The sequence below is a fragment of the Lepisosteus platostomus genome, chromosome 2 (assembly GCF_059453375.1).
Source record: "Lepisosteus platostomus isolate fLepPlt1 chromosome 2, fLepPlt1.hap1, whole genome shotgun sequence".
NCBI classification, from domain to species: domain Eukaryota; kingdom Metazoa; phylum Chordata; class Actinopteri; order Semionotiformes; family Lepisosteidae; genus Lepisosteus; species Lepisosteus platostomus.
The window spans coordinates 70,742,698-70,763,663 of NC_142612.1; the positions used below are offsets into that span (position 1 = coordinate 70,742,698).

The 20,966-nt window shown below is 37.3% G+C and overlaps 1 protein-coding gene across 2 annotated transcripts in view; it reads left to right on the forward strand.

Annotated features, from left to right (window-relative positions):
• rab6ba (RAB6B, member RAS oncogene family a) overlaps positions 1 to 20,966 on the forward strand; it is a 90,478-nt gene that overhangs the window by 64,664 nt on the left and 4,848 nt on the right. For both annotated transcript variants that reach the window (XM_088616635.1, XM_088616636.1), the window contains exons 6-7: positions 10,482 to 10,575; positions 13,258 to 13,324. In XM_088616635.1, the coding sequence (XP_088472761.1) occupies positions 10,482 to 10,575; positions 13,258 to 13,324 (161 nt within the window). The remainder of the gene's footprint in view (positions 1 to 10,481; positions 10,576 to 13,257; positions 13,325 to 20,966) is intronic.

Sequence of the window (20,966 nt, forward strand, 5' to 3'; positions counted from 1 at the left end):
TGCTTCTAGTGGTCATCCTTTAATTAATAATGTTGTGAAGCAAAGTGCTGAGTATAAGAGGATTTCACTTAGAGAAAATGAGGTTTCAGTTTAAAAAATGTGAGGCTAACATCTCAGTGATAAATTGAGATTCAACCTGTTCATTTCTGCAAAAGTAGTTTTGGTATTGTGAACTGGATATTGGCCACTGAGTCACACAGAGGCTTTGGGAATATTTCCAAGAGAGTGGAGATGTTCGTACATGTTGAGACCAAGAATGTCCATGGTCAATCATAACAACAGATGACCTCTGTAGGTTTCTTATGACCAGATCTTGTCCTGCATAGGGTCCTCCTGAGAATCACTAGAATTCCTGTTGTGTGCCAAAAAGCAGTATCCTCCTTCATTTTAGAATTTTAGTTTAGAAGTGTGCTGTTCAGATTGCTATTTAGTGTTGTTGGTCATCATTCATTTCCAAGCAGTTAATGTAATTTTACAAGTGTCTGTTACATTTACTATTACTGGGGCAAACTGTCTGTTTTTTTACTATTAGATATGAGTGAAGACACTTAATGCTTCTCCTCTAGCAGCTAAAAGCTTGTAATATAAATTTCCCCTGGGATCCTGAGATTTTACTTATGTTAATAAATGACCTCACTTTCTCTTATTGCCCTGTTTTGTATTTCACAAACGAGTGCATTTTCAGTTGTGTCTGACTCTAAATCAGGGAGTAATCATGGGATGAGTAACTCGCGTCAAGATAATGAACATGTCTCTAATATAAAAATATAGGTTTACGCATTTCAAGTCTATATAATTTAGATACATTTTTCTTCATGTTGTCAAATAGATTATCGTAACTATACCAATGGAACTAAAACTGCAAAATACGCTAATATACGTGTATACAAGACACACTATGCAATTGCTTAGTTATTTTATTATGGTCTGTAAATAATGTCCTGTTGGCCACCCATGTTTTGTATAAAAAAGTATTTGGAAGTGTGCCAGCATTCCTGATCATTGTACTCCTGTAATTTAAAGACATACATCTTTGTCTTATTTTCTGAAGTCTAAAGAAGTCTTTTGCAGTTATCATAATTTTTCGTTTGCTTTTTTTCCCAAGAAGTACGATCACAGATGCCGAGGAGTAGTCCACAACCATGACTCCCTTTGACACTGGAGTACCAGCTCCGTGGGCCCCTGCCTGCCCCATCAGAATTCTGTTTGATCTTTGCCTCTCCCTGTTTGTCTTCATAAATAAATCATTTGCGCTTCGGTTGATCATTATTCTCACTCATAAGCTTTTTCTTGCAGGTTCCCCTGAGGTTGGCTGTTATTACTCCAGTCTTCTGCTTTTGTGTTCTGTTAGTGCTTTCTTCTCTGTGTTTTTGAATTTGTATTCCTAGTCTGGGTAAGGTGTAGGGTTTAATGCGGTTAAACGTCATTGTTAATTTGCTAATGAACTAAGCACGCCAGATATCATTAGACGTTTCTTTGCTCAGTCACTGTGCTGTCTTGCAAACAACAGAGTGATACTGCTGATGTTAAAGTTGAGAAGAGTCAAGCTCAATTTCAATTTGGAAGTTGCTTTGGCTATTTTACCCTTCTTTGAACAATGCAAGTTATATTTGCATGATTTTGGTGTTTGACAGTTTAACAGCCTGTGAGAAGGTCATTTAGAAAAATGCAGCAAGGGATGGCTTTGGGATTTGGTGTATGGTTGAGGATGCTCTGTGCGATGATAGTAGCTTTACTTGAGTTACAATTTCTTCACGCAATTACAGAGGCAATACAGATAACTTATGTGACATTGGACTATAAACCCAGAATGTTTATGTGAAATCTCTGAAGGCAAAATACAAACAGATGTTTTAAAGAATAATCAATTTTTTACACTGTCCTTAGGGAGCTTTTTGTTTTTTCAAAATGCAAATTTTTATTATAACTCAGTCAGCACTGAACAAATTGCACTGATCTTTGATATGCATTACATACATTATCCTAAACAATGATGCAGCAGTGTGATGCAGTACTTTATAAGTTGTACTTTAATGACAGTGATTCTGTCAATAATTCTAAGGTAAAACACACCATATATTTATATAAGTTCTTTAAATTTCCTACAGCAATAATAGCATTTTCAATGTCCATTACAGTACAGTAACATACTGCCTTTGCGACAACACCTGTTAATAATAAGATGTCAAATCAATATTGAATCATTTTGATAGAATAACTGCAAATGTTTAGTTTCTGACTAGATCAGTGTACGTAATATGTTCTAAGATGCAGTAATTGAATATAACACACTGTAATGATTTATATGTGAAGTTAACAGATAATATTGACATAATGAATTAAGTCACAGCAGGGGAAAAGGGCACTTAATTCCATCTGTTTAACCCAATATAGGTAGGTTGAGTTATCGTTTATATGAAATTTGTGTTTGTACTTTTGACTGCTATCCAGCTAACTATATGACCAAACTACAGTTATAGAGTGGCAGATCAGGAGACCAGACACTGGACTACTAAAAAAAAAACACTGGACTACTGGCAGTCTGTTTCCTGATTAAAGCAGTGCTACAGTGCCATCTTCAGGCCTGGAGGGAAGCCAGTCTCCCCATCCATCTTTTATACCGATCACATTCATTGCATTGTTCAATTTATAAACAATAGAAAAAAAGTAATTGCCATTGACCATGATCAGTTTTAGTGACAAAGGTTTGTACATTGTAGTAGTATTTAGTATTATTTATTTGGTCATTATCAAAGTACGGTGGAGCTTTTCAGATAAAAAGCTTGCTCTGGACTCAGAGGATTCAGGTAGTAGAGCTAACTACAGAGCTCAGAGGAGGCAGACACACAGTCTCTTGAATTCTTACATCAGAATAGGTATTTCAGATTTTGAGGATATTGTATATAGTAGCTTAAACTTTGCTAGGAAATACATTTATCTTTGTTTATCAAAATGACTTGTTTTTTGCCTGCTTAAATTAGCTACCTTAACTGTATATACTGTACCTTTACCATTGGATGGTTACCCGATTTTGCACTCACCATAGTAAATAAATCTTATTGAGTTCATATTATTTCTAACTGTGCATTTGTCATGCCTGTCTTTATCTACACAATGAGCTCTTAAGTAGCACTGGGAGCTCTGTGACATTAATCCATCCATTTTCTATCCTCTTTATCCAACACATGGTCACAGGGGAGTCAGAACCTATCCTGGAAAGCAACTGGCGCAAGGCAGGATAAACCCTGGACGGGATGCCAGTCTATGGCAGGGCACACACAGACACAAGCACACACATGCTCACACTAGGACCAGTTTTCCCAGAATCCAATTTACCTACTAGTATGTCTGTGGACTGAGGGAGGAAAACCGGGGCACCCAGCAGGAAACCCACATAAACACAGGGAGAACATACACATTCCACGCAGACAGCACCCCAGGAACAGGAAATGAACCCCAGTCCTGCGAGGTGGCAACTCTATCTACTGCACCACTGCGCTGCCCTCCTGCGAAATTAATAATACAGACATGTTCAATCTAACATACAGTATAGGTTTAAATTTCTTAGGTTAATTGTGTTTCTGTTCTGAGTGATGCTCTGTTGCTGATTTTTCTTATATCTCCTTCATTTGTCCAGACCTGATTGTGGAAAAAGAGATAGTGAAGTAGAGAAGTTAAATATTGACCTCATGCTGTGATGAAAGTAAGACGTCTTTGAAGTGCTGTTTGTAAATATCTGATCAATTGAAATGTAGACTGTAATGAATGATATCTTGTCAGTCCAAATTTAATTTGCTTCATGGTGACAAGAATAGTTTGGGGAGTTTGCTAATTGGACTGTTTCACATTCTTCCAGATTCAGTTTGATAAAAATGTGAGTCATTTTCCATTGGGGAAGCAGAAACCTGTTCCAGACAAATAACCTCAAACATCCGGTGCAGCTATGCAGAATATTACTCATCTTTGGACTACTGGACTAAAGGAAGAAATAGATAAACACATAGATAGGTTGTGCTGTAGCTTTGAGAAGTAAAAACTATCCCACATGTCTCATTGTGTTCTCATATTTTCTGAAGTATTATTGAATTTAAACAATGTACTTTCTTTATTAAAACTCAGGATTCAGTACTGTTCAGGGGCAAAGAGTTTACATTGCAAGAGTGTTAAAGGTTTTCTGTTTTTACAGGATATTCAGTAATTATAGTCATACACAAGGCATACTTTGTCATATAGCCAGATATAGATATCAGTTGCACTAACAGTATACCTCCTACATTAATGCTTCAGGGGAGGAGAAATGATTGAATTGGTGTTGTCAGAACCCACTGAAGATTACACAGAACAGTTTAATTTTCTGAAGGCTTAATAATAAAGCTGAATTCTTCTTGTGAGTTAAGTAGTACAGGAGCTGGTGGTTCCTGACATTTCCCATTTATTTTGTATGCAAATTATACCATTGTCCTGTATTGTTTTATGTTAAATATTTATGTCCCATGGACGGCAGAGCAAAGTATTATAGAATGATTATGGGGGTAATGTAAGTGCAAACAAGCGTTGTCATACTTGTCTTACTCATTTTGATTGCTGCCTTAGTTTCACTTTCTTCAAAAAGCTGCAAATTCCACTAAACAAAAAGAACAGTCCCCCCATCATGGGAATATTCAGCATTTTTAAGTTTCCAAGACCATAAAACACTACAAAATGAAGTAACACAAAAATATGGATAATGTTTAAAATAGAACTGAACTCTTCTGCAGTGCTGCCAAAGAACTAACTAGTGGCTAGAAGAGCAATGTATTTATGGCTGTTTCGCTAGTGGCTCTGCAGTGACAGCACCTACTTGGCGGCCATATTGAGCCCTATGACACAGGCATTGCTGCCTCCAGCCTGGATCATTCACCGACCGTGACTGAGATTCCAAATGATGCATCACGCACACAGCTGATAGAGCATCAGCGGACTTGGGCAAGTGTCAGTCAGCCAGGACTCTCTTAGTTTTCAGTGAAACAGCAACTCCTGCAATTTCCCAGCAGCCTACCGGCTTGCAGCGATTTCACTGAGACGTGCGTCTCTCCTCCAAACAGTGCCAGCTCTCATGTTAGGCACGATGGTCGTCATTCTGCCTATGCGGGTAAAGGAGTCAGATCTACAAAGCAGGGTCTAAAAAATGTGTTTATTCAGAAAAATTCCAGTTTTTAGGAACTTAAGCTTTTTTTTTAAATAACAAAATCAATTATAACAAAATCCTCATGCTCACCTATAAGGCTCTGCATGGCTTGGCACCTCAGTACCTGTCTGAGCTACTCCCCATCTCGCAACCTTTGCCCTTCTATTTCTGGTCTCCTATCTGTCCCCTATGCCTGTCTACACTTTATGGGTGACAGGGCCTTCTCCTGTTATTCCCCAGAACTCTTCTCCAAACTCAAAACCTTCTTCTTTAGAAGAGCCTTTACTGAACTGGTTCTGTTCTTTACCCCTCTGCTCCTGCTGTATGCAGTACCTCCATCTACTGTCTCATCTCTTTGTGCTTTCTCTTTATGCGCATCTTGTGTATTTTTTTAAAATTGTTTTTGTCATGCTGTTCAGCGCTTTATAAAATAAAGTTTATTATTGTTTATTAAATTACAATCCCTTCTCTCTCACAGAAAGAGTTTGTTTAGCGTTAAATGGAAGTTATTAACTGAAGTTAGGGAGGGATAACAAGTCAATCACCCGCAGCTGTTCCTAGTTACCATCACTACGAAATTAGCTGTATATAGAATATATATCAAATATCAAACAGAAAACACGACCCTTCACATTTGTCTCAAGCATCCCATCTCCACCTGCAGCCCCCCATAGGATCACTCCTTCTGAAAGGGGATCGCGCCTCCTTGTCCTGTGGCCAGTAGGCTACCCGCTTAAGCCAAACTTACTGTATCCCACCAAGTATTCCAAACATTCACGAAGCATTCAATCCTTGGATGTTGTTGTGCCTAGTGACAATGAATTATTAATGAATGTGAGTCTTGTTTCTTGCTAATTCTTTCCGCTTCTTTCTTCTTGACCTGCTACAAATTAAGTATATTTAATTTTTTAAAAGAATGAAGTACAGAGTATTCCTGACAAGAGTAACTGATAGTAATACATTGCTGACAGTGGATAAGCAACAGTGGGCCTGGTTCTTAATTGGAATTAAAACCGGAGCAACCCTTGTAATAGACGATGTGATTAATCTAGAAAAAGATTTCTTCTTTTCTATATAATGGTACATAGTATGAGGAATAAGAGTTCAAACATGAGATTAGAATGCTAGTTCATTTTTCAAAACATGAGTTGAATCACTCAATGGTAGAATTTGGCTACAATTACAATCACAGCCTTATAACCTGGTAGCAGCTGGTACTGAAATTCTCACAGGCAGGCTTTCCATCTCCAACTGAAGAAAACCGACAGATTCCTGGGCATGAAAATGCTGGGATGGCAATTTTAGATCGGACTAACAATCAGTCAATTAGCTTTCTTTTCCAGGTGCAACAGCTGTGGAAAACTGATCGCAGAGTTTAGGACTGCACCAGGAGACCGTGGTATTTTAATGAGAGACAGAAATGGCAGGTGTTCCCAGATGTTAATAAGCTTAAAGATTGTAGCATTTATTAAAATCTTGTGACCAACCACCATTTTGTCCTTTATTGGCACCTTCAGTGTACTCTATGACATGGGTCTTTTTTCTTCTAACGTCTTTGTCCTTCAGGTGTAAGATATCTGCACAAGTGCCTGACAGTACTAAGTCTCTTCCTAGTCTGTTGAGGACTGCAATATGAGTGAACCTTCCATCATGTCCTTCTACTCCATTAATTTACTGCAGTTCACACACTGTATGAACTGAGTCTATGCACGTTCGGGATGTAGTGCGCATTTATTTTGAAGCAACTCAGTTTGTTACACTTACAGGAATCTGTCTCTGCTGAACCATTATAAACCTCACCAAAACTCACCTTTGTGTACAAATAGATTGTCATTATTTTATTATTCGTAGCCTATTCTCTCTCTTTCAGATTGATCGGAAGAATTTATGTACTGTTTAAATGTTAAATGAAGTGAACTCGAGCACACTGTGTGCAAGGCTTACGTTTTGTTACTCATTCAGCACTATCCTTTCACTGAGTTTTGCTACAGTCTTACAGTGTGTTAAGACCAGTTAATGTTTTTTGTGAATTATTTTCAGTCCTTATGCCAAGATTCACAGTATGATTCATTTTGCAGCAGGTGAAACATGCATACAGCATTTTAAGCCAATTTTCTTTTAATGTGCTGATTATAGTACAGTCTGTCTCTCATGCATGTAACAGCAATTATGTCAATATTGGTGGTAGCTCTCTTTCAAGACGTATGTATTGTAAACAAATGGGAGCAGATGGTGTTGCTGCATTCCAAATATCCAATAATGGTTTCTGCTTGAAATATCCACCCTGTGAATGACAGGAAAATGCCTTTTGGATCAAAAGCATCAACATTCCATTTGTAATTTTATTTAATTTGATTTTAATTATTTTTATTACAGGTTTGACCATCTTTGCATTGGTGATATTGGCAGTAAAATGTGATTGTTTCCTCCTAATACAAGTCTGATTTGTTTTTTCCCATCAGTATATGTATATACAGTACTGTATGTATTATTCTTTCTTCCTCCATTGTCCCAAGTCTATAATTATTCCTCTAACACACTTAATACACCCTGATTTTAAAACCATCTTCTTGTCTTACCAGCAGTGCATAATTAATTGTATATTGAGGAGAAATAAGTAATAACATTTTATATAAGTGCTGCATGTAAACTTAGCTGTAATGGTAATTTGCATTCATTTTGTATTCAGAGCATTCAAGTATTCAAAATAGGACTTTTAAAGATATGCATTTAGAATACTGCCTGTGTACTCAAGCTGAATAGTAATTGTTTTTCATTTGGAAGTTGAATTCTGTAAAATAAGCATTATTTCTCTGACTTCAGCTGCATGTAATACCTGATGTAGAATGTATTTGCACCTTATTACTAATTTTTAAACATAATTCTTCAACCCTTCTACTGTTTTAGACAAGCTTCAGGATTTAGAAATTTGAGTCCTTTTTGAATACTTGTCTTAATCTCTCTGCATTGAACAGTTTCTCCACAAAACTGAATTATGCTAAATGGCTGCAGGTTTGTTGTACTTTTGAACAAGCAGTTACAGCACTTATATAAATATAGTAAGACATTTATTCCTTAAAATGTCTTTGGGTGTGTGCTTGGGTTAACAGCAGCAATGAAAGCAGACAACTGTTATATTAATAGAAATGTGCTAGTTAAATTCCATCCTTAAAAATGCCATCTGTAATAAAATTGTATTTATAAACAGTATTAGCTTAGGTAAGAGTTTAATTGACAGATAATTCATTTGCTTATCTTTTATACTTTTATCTTTGTAATTTGAGGTCATACTGTCAGGGAACCTATAGGTAGAATTGGAGGATCCTTATGCATGACCATGAATCCCACAGAACACAGAGTAGCAAAGGGACAATCCAAAGGCTTCATCGATTAGGGAGGGAAAGGGTCCGGTAACGTGAGAAATCCAAAAGACAAAATCCAGGTGAGGTGAAAAGGCAGGAGTAAAAGATTAGTAACAGAAGATCAGTCAAAAGGCTTGGACAGACACACTCACACTCACACTCACACTCTTTAAAAAAATTAAAAGTAATTAAATGAACTAAGTAAACATTAAATAAAATAATAACTCTCATACAGTAGCCTGGTTTTGGATTGCACAAAATAAATGTGAGTCCATTATAGTTTATGGGTGTGTGCTAACACATTTTAGCTTTCAAATAAAGAACTACCTTCTTTCAATTTTGTCAGGTTTCTTTGTGCACCTCTTCTTTCCTCTCCTCATTGTACAGTATTTCCAAGTGCTTTTGCTGAAGAGTTATTTTGAGGTCTTTTGTGTTGCCTAATCTAGAAACAACTGAACCTTGTAGAAAAATGGTTAGAAATCAGTGTCAATAAAGAGTGATTTCATAACATTTCTGCTACTTCCATTGGCACCAGAACAAACAAAAAACTTATTTGTTCTGTTTTGAAAAAAATGTCAAATAAAAACATTTAATGCAGAAATCCTGTAGATATGCTGAATTCGGGGCCACCAGTGTAAGCGAAACAGTATTTGTGGACATAAATGGTTTGTGTACCCTTTGACATCTTCACTGCAGAACCTCCTGGTCTCTTTTCTGTAGAAGTAAGATTAGAATTAGTTTCTCACGGAGTTGGTGGTATTTATCACAGACTCTTTTCAATGAAGAGTGGGATGGAATTGAAGACAGATAAAGTGTGATGTGGTCTGCTTTATGGCAAAATTTTCTAATCTACACAGTCATAAATTCATATGAATATTTCTAAGGGTGCAAAATAAGTAGAAGTAATAGCAATTTTGGTGCCTCATTCATCTTTTGTCATGGAGTTTGAGTTAACAAACTGCAGGATCTATTTTATTTTGATGTTTTAAATTACATGTACCTGTAGTTAAATTTCAGTACATATCACTTCAAATATCCAGTGAAAGTGTGGCTTCCAACACTTCGAGGAAAGCGTGACATAGGTTCCCAAATTGTTTTTGTCTTCTTTATTCTGTTTCTAATGCAGACACTGAGATGTGCATGAAGCTTTGTCTTTTGTTTAATATGTTTTGCCATACCTGTACAACATAGGTAATCTGAGTCCAATTACATGGATTTCAGGACTCTTATTCTGGAAAAACACCAGAAAACAAGTTTAGGGAGGGAAACCACACCTGCTGTACCACCAGCTCTCAATAAAACACTAATTTCTTTTCAGAACTTCTCCTTTCAATTAAAAATTTCACTTTTTCATTTCCCCCCCAAGATTTACATCTGTTTGGACACTCTTACTCACCTGCTCTGCCTTGTGTTCTCCTTCGCTTTATATCTCTGTACCCTCTTCCTGAAAAAGGCTCAACAGCCGAAACATTGTGTATTTTAAGTATGGAATTAACCTCTACTTGTTCCTGTAAAATGGAGAACTAAATCAGACAGATTGGTTTTGACAAATTTGCTGAGCCGTTTCCAGCTGCACTCAGGAAGCAGAGTGAAATGTTGACCTTGGTCAAGTCATTCAGTTCCCCTTTAAAAGCTGTCTAACCTTTGTCTAAAATTGTTTTGCTTGATTTTATTTGGGTTTTAGCAAGAGACATAATTCCTTTTCTATTTCTAGAGAGAAGAAGGAATACTTCTTTGTAACATTCATAAGAACATAAGAACATAAGAAAGTTTGAAAATGGGAGGAGGCCATTTAGCCCATCCATTTATATTTTTAGAAAAGTATTTTTCAGCTCAAAAAATACCAGTATGGTTTTATTCAGTAAACTGTTTAGAAAGCTACAAGAGCAAAATGCATTAGCAGTTTTCACTTAAAACTGACCAACACAAAACCTATTGTTTCTTATGAACAGGCAAATTACAATTGAAGAAGGAGAGCAGAGAGCCAAAGAGCTGAATGTAATGTTCATTGAGACCAGTGCAAAGACAGGCTACAATGTTAAACAGGTAAGAAAAACAATGTTCTTAATATTTCCTTAATATAAATTTACATAATTAAAATAGGTTAAATAATGACATTTATATATATATATATTTATATACAGCCGAGTTTACCATCCTGTCACAACATATGGTATTTCTAATTGTTTAGCAGTACACTCTGTGATTAAGTGTCTGAATGATTGGATTGATGCAGAAGTGCAGCTGAATAAATAAAGCAGAGACAAATGACTGCTGAGTCAGAGGCTATTCCTTCCTGGTATTCACAACCAAAGAGTACCAGACAATTTAAATTCATGACAATTAAAAAAACATACAACAAAATTCTTGGGCATGGTATGTCATACTTCCAGGATGTTTTTTGTACTAACAATGATTTTTCAGCTTGTCATGCTTGAGTGAAATAATCAAGAACGCAGAGTGTAGAATTTGCCTTGGTATGCCCACTGAGCTGTGCATCATTCCCAAAAAGTAATTCACACTGCTGGTGTAATTGGGCTCATGACTTCTTGTGAACTTCTTTGGCATGGGATGTGTATGGAGAGGGCCCTTTCTGACTTTCTGCAGTGTAACCCAGGGGTCAGATATTCTGAGGCTCTGTGGCATACTGTACTGCATTGAATGACATTTGGTTGGCAGCAAACAAGGTGCATCGAGACTCCACTTCCATTAAAAACAATGTCCTGATTAGCCACCTGCGGGCTCTGGGCTATTGGCAGGTGCCCTTTGCAGACCTTGCAGCTCCATGTGATGCCCTTGATTGTAACAGAAACAATGGCCTGTAGTGTCAGCCAGAGAGGAAGTGCAGCCCACAGCACAAACTATGTAGTCTTGCAGTTCCAGTCTAGAAACAAAATCCCAACAGCTGTTTTTTTTTATTTGCTTTTTTAATTTATTGTGCTTTCCTTGCTGAACACAGACTCAGGTCTGCAAATCTCTGATAAGGGAAGCATTTGATAACTGTGCATTCTCTAAGCCAAAATAGCCAGGCCTTGCATGCAATGACTGCATCTATAACAAACTGGCCTACAGACGCCGTTGTTTGGTATACTGTAGCTGTAACTACAGTGTGTGCGATTGTGAGACCAGTGGAGCACAAACCTAATGACAATGGAAGAATGCAGTGCAGTGTCATTTTTGTTTCTGTTGAACTAACCATTCCCAAGGTGAGTGCTGCAAAGTTACTGCTCGTTTTTGTCAGCAGTATGAAAAACACACGGCCAGTAATATCGCTTAATTGCTTCACTTGAGGAAAGGGACAGGAAGATAAAGGGCCGGAGCAGAAGTGCACAATGCAGTGGAAATAATCCTGACACTAATGGCTCCCCTGCTCTCACAGCAGGATTGTGCCTCTCCTTTGCTTGTGGAAACTGAATACTTACAGAGGTGGGGGAAAACCAGACTTGAAACAGAGCTAAGAAGGTTTTTTCAGTCTTGCATTCTGTCAGAGTATCATTATTCAAGGCAATATCCTGGGACAATAAATGCAGCTGTAAAAGAAAATATTCCTTAAGGGGAGTGCATTTTCTCAAATTTGGGAGATTTAAAATATCTGAATTAAAAAAATAAAATTAAGGAAACACCCAAATTATTTCAAATGTGTTTTACAACTGAATTGAATGACACCTTCTTTTATAAATAATTTTTTTCCCTCTGTTAATAGCACTGCAGGAAGGAAACAAAAAAATGGCTTTTTTTCTCTTTCTAATAGGTCAGTGAATCATATATACATACCTTCTGTAGGAGAGCATGATTAATCAAACAGAACAAAAAAAGTGGTCCTGATACATGTTTGTGCTGTTTCATATAGTTTTGAAGTAGCAGGTTCATTATAGGGAAAAGTGTTTTAGTGCAGACCTTTGCTCAGTACTACCTTAGGGAATATGATTCTGAAGAACAAATTAGCTAAATAAACAACATCTCAAATACAATCCTTTGCACTCTTGAGAGATTGGTCCCATTTTAGGTTTAGACTGCAACCATTTACAGTATGCCTTGGGACCTGCAAACTTTAAATGAGGTTTCAAGCAAGTCAACTAGAAATAATTTACTTATTTTAACTATTCTGTTACCTTGTGCCCCCACTTCAAGGCAACACAAAGGCTGCATTTAATGAAAACCAACCGTGAAAGAAAAAAGATTATGGAGATCTGGAGATATTAACATGTCCTCCATACAGTTTGGGAATCCCATCTGGACCCTTCAGTGTTAACAGCTTCCATAAGCTGGCCTGTTAAAATGGGCGCATGAAACCATTTTCACTGTCATTTGTTTTGTTTGTCATTGAAATTCTTTCCCTTTGGGAAATGAACCACTTAGGGTAATTGAGTGTTTTTAACGGTCCTTCCAGTGCCTTTAGTAGCTGAAGACTAATTGCCTGGAAAGGGCTTGTTGTAAGTCCTGAGTTCTTTTTCCTGAAATGATGTCATTGTGTTTTCTGACACACTGTCTGTTCTTCTTTATCAAGCAAAACATGAATTGATCAGACTGATTAACTGAATGTGAATAGCACCATCTTGAATGGTGTGAGGCGTGCATTTCTCTTTGAGCACTGCTAACAGGGGGCTTTGAATGTGCCAGCCACCAAAGATGAAACCTTTTTAAATAGGGATTCAGGTACAGTCATTCACCCGTCACTGTCTCTGTGGGTGTCTGAGTGACGGTGTTCTCTTTCCTTCTGTTTGGCAGCTGTTCCGACGTGTGGCAGCAGCACTCCCCGGAATGGAGAGCATGCAGGAGACGAGCAAAGAAGGCAGTATCCTTTTAATGAGACAAAACACGCACTTGGCCCAGGATTTGATTGCTCGTGTAAAAAAGGCAGTCAAGAATGTTATAAAAAAACACAAGGGACTGATGGAGTTTGTACCACGGTTGGTTCATTCGGTATCTATAAGACAAAGTGTGAAAAGTAAAGAACTATGCCATGACAAAAACGTACAGGCCTGTTGATGGCTACATCTCAGCATGTGTACTTTCTATAATAAAATCCACTCATACCCTTGCATAAAAACGAATGTTCCCTAATCTGAACATGAAGAATTTGTACCTTGTAATTTTTTACAAGAACGAAATTTTGCTAATCCGAATTTTGAATTTCGAAGTGACCGATTTTGGCCGAGAACCTGCGAGCAGTTGAACTCAGCGCCGCCGAAGAGCGGTTTGTTACTGAGCGTGCGCAAGGCATTGTGGGTAAGGACACAGGGAGGCAGCGGCGCTTTGTTTACGATCACAGCGAAAGCTTGTGCTCTCATTTTTTAAAGTGTTTTTTTTGGGTTTGTGTTTTGTAGTTGCTGCTCATTATGAGGTCTTAAGGAAGAGAAAAAGATTCTTTAACCTAGTAGTCAACAACAGTATGCACATCGTTCTAGCCGATCGCTTGGATAGCGATCTATTAGGAAAGAATGAAAAATGTAATTATGATATCATTAATTATTTTACAGCTATACTTAGCCTATTTGAGTAGAACTGCGTTGTTCACTAAGCTTGCTGTAATGGTATTATATTGTAACAACTATGGGTTCATTCAGGATCAAGGACAGGAAGAGACCATGCAGGCACACAAGCACTTGTTCTTATTCTCTTTTTCAAAACAAAACCAACACCAGGATTTACACACACATTAGGGGACAGACTGAACACGTACACAGTTTTAGGGTGGTAACTCTTTAACAGACTCTACACACGTACCTTATGGGACACAAAGCTTCAGAGAACACTTTAGCTGACGCAGGCCTATTTACATAAGTTGGGTCAGTTGCTGGTCATCTTACGGACCGACGGACTCCCCCCCGCCTACAACTCCCAGCCGGCTCTGCGATACCCTCAGCGACTGGGTGCACTTCCTCCTCACCACCGGGCGAGGGTGCTACAATATGTTTAGGGTGGTTTTTGAGCGAACGGGGTGGAATTTTCCCCATAAGAAATTGCATTTTTTATTTTCAATTTACGATCTGCCGCCTTCCGGACAGATTTTCAGGAACGAATTAGATTCAGATACCGCGGTATGACTGTATTTTTTAAGTAATCTGCATATCAGATAATTGTTTGCAGGTACATTTGGGATTCTTTCTTTTAATCTGTAATGGGGAAAAAAAGACTCAATTTATGAAGTTTAGCCTGAAAGAAAAATGAGGGTAAGCTTAATTAATAATTTATCCTTATAGTTATTTTTTTTTTGTATGTCAAAGGCCTGACTAATTGGATCTAAGGCAGAATGAAGTAAAAGAAAGAAGGATCTCTTGAAAAAAAATCTATATTACCAGAAAGATATATACTTTCTTATGCACACTAGATGGTAAATCATCAGCACAGTTAATTAATTTTAATTAGTAGTACTTTGAGTGCAGAACACAACAGACTTAAAATATATAATGCAGGTCTTCAGTCAAAAGCTTTTTTTTTCCATCAGAAATATGCACGTTTTTGTATCCTGGAACTTTAGGGACTTTCTTTCCCCGCTTCCTCCCTCGCGCTCAGCAGTAAAGCTCAGCGCGCTGCTTGTCTTTGTAATCAAAGTGATTAGTGAACTGAAAGGAAAGACACTAAGGTCGAAAACTAAAATCGATGGGGTCGAAAGTTAGCTTCAATGACAAAATAAAACCCCCGATGTTTTTAGTTTGAACTTTTGGATGAAATATGATTTTGTTTAAAATGTAGAGACTGTAACCTTATATCGGTCACCCATCAGTTACCTTGAGAAACTCCCCTCATTTTTGCACCCCAGGCCTTATTTGAGTCTTGTTCTTCTGGGAACTGTTGGGATTCTGTAGCAGTGGTGTGGCAAGCACATGGGGGATGAGGGTCAATTAGAATTTACCTACAAATAATTACTTCCACAAGGGTTCCTTTGTCAGTTCAGGTACAGTACCTGCAATTTATCACAGCTCTGAACTGAACTAACGTTTAACAGCTAGGCTCAGACCACCCAGTGAATTATGTTTTGTAATCACAGATTATGGCATTTGCACTGCTGGAGGACATGGGAAATTATTCTCCAGTGCTGAAAGCAGTTCTGAACAGATGAAAGTTGTTTTTACGTCTGGCATTTGCTCCACCAATATGAAATACCTCCACTCCTCCCTCCATATCAGAAATCATAAATTTTTTCTTCCCCTCAAGATGGATATCAAGATGACATACTGTATAGGGCGTGGGGTTTCTCTTTGTAAAACCCCACCCCATTTGGTCCAGGGTTAATTTCTAAAGCATTGTAGAATGTGACATATTTCCCAATGACTGGGTTACGTACAGTATGAGTGTTTAAACAGAGCTAGTGTGATTTTTAACACTTCAGTGTATACCTTCTGGTTATAGATGTCTCCTAGCTAAAAAAAATATCATACATTGTTGTAACTTTGTGCATAAATGTTGTGGTAATGCAGATTTGTAGACTCCAGGGAATGTTGCTGAAACATTCTTTCCACCCTTCATTTTAGTATTTTGTAATATTCTAATATCTTCATAATGTGTATTAAACAACCCAAATTACTTTTCTAAAAATCATATAAATGTGATTGTCCTAGGTTATTGTAACACTGATACAATGCTACAGTATGTGTAAATCTTAAACATAACCAGACCACAATGTTCCAGTAATGTTGCTGAAACACTTCTGCAACATAATTTAACTATAGTCTTTCAGCAACATTTAGAAATGTTATTAAAATTTGTTTCTCACAACTGAGAATTTGTTCTATACAGCTTGTAGTATAAAAAAGCAATGCATGAGATACACCATATAAGTTAGAAATAGTTACAGAACAGAATTTAAATATGATGTTTCATATTTATTTTACTTTTTGTTCACTCTTCTCTGTCTCTCAGTTACAAAAGAAAAACCTTATTGCAAAAGATCTGTGCAGTAGGTATTGCAAGATCTCTGTAAAAAAAAAACATTTTTAAAGATTTGCCAGGAGTATAATATCCAAATCAGAAAATTAATTATTGATTTGCAACAGGGTTTTTCTGCTACTCCAGTAATTGGCAGTGAATCTATTAAACTTCTGCTCTGCAAAAAAGTGATCAAAAGAATGGCAACCTTGAATTTGCAGTCTATTTTTTATCCCAGCTGGGGTCTGAGTTCTGCTTACCAACTCCTGCCTGCTAGTTGACACTGAGGACTGGAGTTCTTGTATATTTATAAGGCTAAAATTTGAAAAGCTGATTTGTGTATTGTCCAATTTATTATGTTTGTGATGGGCAATATCTCTGACCACAGGCCTTATTTACAGCACAGGCTAGTGTGTTAGCTGTATAGCTTTTCACATGGTTGTGTGACACTGGAATCTGATCTGCATCTCATCTTCATTTGTTCAGTTTTTATTTTCACTTGTTCAGACTCTATTTAAGTAAAGTTATGAACACAAGAAGGTCGTCTGGTTGATTAAATTCATCCTACTCTGTGGAGTTAATGGGCTCGTTTAAATAGATTTTTACCATTTGTGGGATTATTAATTCCATGGATTTACATGTTTGCTTGTACATGCATGCCTTAAGATTTTCTTTTCTAAATCCAAATCTTTCTCTTTTTACTTTCATCTTGCGTCTTGTATTTTGGATTCTGCTGAGTCTTAAGTGAAGCTGGTTGTTTTGTCAGTCACATGTTGTAAGCTCTGAAAGGGGAGCAGCCATTAACGTTCTTTCTGGTTTTGATGTAAAAGTGTTCCATTCCATTAAGCCGTGGATACACGAAATAACATCACAGAGGACAGGATATCTGTTAAGTGGCTGTATTGCACCTTGATGCATTTCCTCCATTAAATCTGCTAAAATAATGTCTCCTTTCATGCATTTTAAGATACATTTGTTGAATTAAATTTAAAAAAATACTAATTGGTGAGGCAGCAGTGCCTCGGTGTTTTTTGTGTGTAGTGTCAATATGATCTGTTTCAGAACAGCAGTGAAGTTCATGTGATGTCTTTAATCTTTACCATTGTAGTTACTGTATGTTTTGGCTGTAAGTTTTCCAAAAAGGAGACTTTTGCTTATTGTTCCTACAGTACATACAGTTTGCTGTGTGATGGAAAGGCAATTTGGTCAATAGCCATACTTGTCACAAGAAACAGATAATTCATTTGAGAAGTACATGTAATCTGATCATAACTTCAGTTAGCAGTTCAGATTAAATGGCAGCGGCATGCGATTTTCTCCTTTCACTTATCTCCAAGGGGAATGGCCTCATCTTGAAAGTGGTGCCAAATAAGACTGCAGAGTTAATGCATTGGAAACATTCAAGAAATGCACTCATCATCAGTCAAACAAATGGAGCACAAACAAGCGATTCAGGCCAGATGCACTAAACCAGTCTCTGTCACCATTGGAAAGATAGCGCCAGTTCATTTTAACACTAAATAGTAGAATTGCTGACTGCATTACAACAAGTGTATGTGAGGCACATCCTGAAGATAACTGTCATACTTCTGTGTTAGTTTTGGACACAGTTCTAACAACTAGTGTTTCTAATAGGTTAACACAGGTCTTTAAGAGGACAGTCCCATTATTATCTGTGCCAACTGATTATTATTTTCAAGAGTAATTATTTGTTACTCACCTACCACTTAAAAGCCAGTGACTTGTTTATGAACGTGCCATCCCCTTAAATATTTTACATATTCCATTTATAAACAAGAGATACATCTTTATTGCCAGTTACATTTCTGTGGTTAAGTTTGTGTTTTATATTCTACAGAAATGCTTCAATGATAAGCACTAAAGAAAAGTGCCCTTGAGCATGCTTCTCCACTTAATGTGGATATTTTATGCAGCTGGTCATGCTCAAACATTCCCTGTTTAATAACAAATCCCACACAAAAACAAGAGCGTTTAACCTTCACCCTTCTTTTCACAGTAATTGATGGTACTATTTTCTATACTTTTTACTTTACTCAGAGAGAATTGACTGTTGCTGTCAGTTTTCTTTTTCAATGGAAACACAATTTCCTTGACAACAACAGAAGCAGAAAAATATTTTTTCTATATGTATGTATCCTTTGCTTTCTGTTTATCTCATTATAAATGTGAGGTGCATGGCTTCACTACAGAAAGGAAACATTTCCCTTGGCAGTGTTAAGCCTGCTAACCGAAGATTAAAGCTAAAGATTTCCTTGCCCGTTTTAGCTATGTTTGTTTATGCCCTCTTTGATTGTTCATATTCCTGCAGGTGCAGTTATGTGTGCGCTTTAATACCAGCCTGGGTGCTAGAGTCGACAGTGAGAGACACATAAGTTCTTAGTAGGGTCACAGTGTCACAGGTTTGGTGTCCTGTGACGTCACACTTAAACTCAATGGTCAAAGAAACGATATAAAGAAACCCCTAGAGGTGGAGATTTAATGGATTAATACATTACCCTGTGATGTCTTGGCCTTGGAACTCATTTATATATCATTTGCCTTTCATTCTGTATTCACTTTCATTTATGGTATATTTTCAACTATAGAGTTGCTTCTTACTTGTAAAAAGGCTTGTAAAAAGCCTTTTAATTATCTTTTCTATTGGTCCTTCAGCCAAAGCAACAGTGTTGTGAACATGAACTGCTAACAAATAGGCTTTATGCTCATAGAATATGACCTTCCAATTTGGCATGTTTTCCAAAGCCTGCATCGTAATGTCTAGCAATAGCTCAGTCAATTACTCTGTTCCTTCTTCCAGCTTTTTTATCTGTATTTTAATTAAAGCTAATGACTCTGGGAGGCTTACAGTCCTGCTGTGCAAAATGAAGAAAATTAGGATTGCTTTCTGTAAACGTGTGTGATTGATATGCAGCTATGGCAGCTAGCAATAGTCATGTGCACTTCCAACAATTAAATGACTTTAAATGTGGAGGTTTGTATGCCAAAGTGTCGTCAGCCAATGCATGTCAACTATTACTTTTGTGAAACAGGGCTGACAGGCATACAATGGCGATGAAACAAATAAACTGACGGATTATTTGTCTGTTTTATTATAGGTGTCAGACATTTGCCAACTGTGTTGATTTTTGTCATTATTTCTGAACCTGACGTGTTGCAGGAAATATAGTAGAGGAATGTTGGACACAATTTATGAGAGCTACGTCTTGTAATTGCCAGTTCCCAAGGGGGAAGACCATTCCCAGTTTCCAAAGCCACACTGATTTATGAGCAATGTCAAGGTTTCCTTTATCCAAACCCACATTGTTTTCTTGGCTGTTCATAAGTTCTGACCTTGCCTGTTGTTTACACTGCAAAGTGGAGCCATGAGGTCCAAAAAGATATTGTCCAAGTCATGTACTGATGTTAGTAGAAAACTGAAACTGTTCAATATTTCCTCTATAGGCAAGTGTACAGGGACTGTATATGTGATTTGATAATGGTCCCTGTATAAAGGATTTTTGGTTTATCTTCTCTTCTGTCACCACAGAGCAAAGTACTACAGCACCTTTTATGAAAAGTTGAGCTGCACAAAAAGATCCAATCAAATTACAGTTTATGACAGATAATAAGGTTCCTGATATTTGTTGAGTCAGATTTGCACAGAAAAGAAGCGTAGTAAAATGATTGAACTTTTCTTTCTGCACTGTTAATAAACCAACAGCAGATGGGAAGGAGAAGAGGGGGATTTTTCATAAGCTATTCTGGAGTTCTAAATTACCTGACAGTGCTTTTATTCATGGAGTTCAGTGGACAACAGTTGCACTTTAGTACATTTGCTTTCTCCCAGACACTTTTAATCTGCAGGTTGAGCCGAGGAGTTAATGCCTAAGTTGTGGATGGGCTTGACAATATTTGGAATAAGCTTTGGCCTTGTCATTCCCATAACTACCACTGCCCTCAAGTAATTTTCCTCCCCTCAGCTAGCTACAGATCCTTGAAAGCACCTCTCACCACTTCATTTAACACTTCAAACAGAGGCCAGGAGTCTTTAAATATGCTTATGAATAATGCGATTGGTGTTGACAGAAGAATCGGAGAAGTGGCAGCTTGTTTTCCCATTCCATGTTTAATTTTAAGAGAACCTTCTCCTATATCAATATGCAAGCCCCTCTGAAATTGTAAACTGCTTGCCACACTGCTATCATACCAAATCAGTTTCAATGCCAGTTGTTTTTCATAAATATACATTTCTACCAGAGCTAGCTTTACTTGACATGAAAAAGTACTTTGCATATTTTTGAAGTAAAAATGTCTTGTTTTTTCTACATTGCTTATACTGTATATAGTTTCTTTCTGCTGTTTTTTTCTGTTACAGTATGTCCAAAGAATTATTATATTTTCATCCACTCCCAAGATCCCATTAGGAGTTTTTAACCTTTTGTTTTTTATTTTTTACTTTTTTCTGCTAAAGGGACATTTCAGCTTGCTTCAGTAAAACATTTGCATCTTAGAAATACACAAGGGACATATACTGTACTGTATGTGGAAATAGTCACTTGTGATAACCA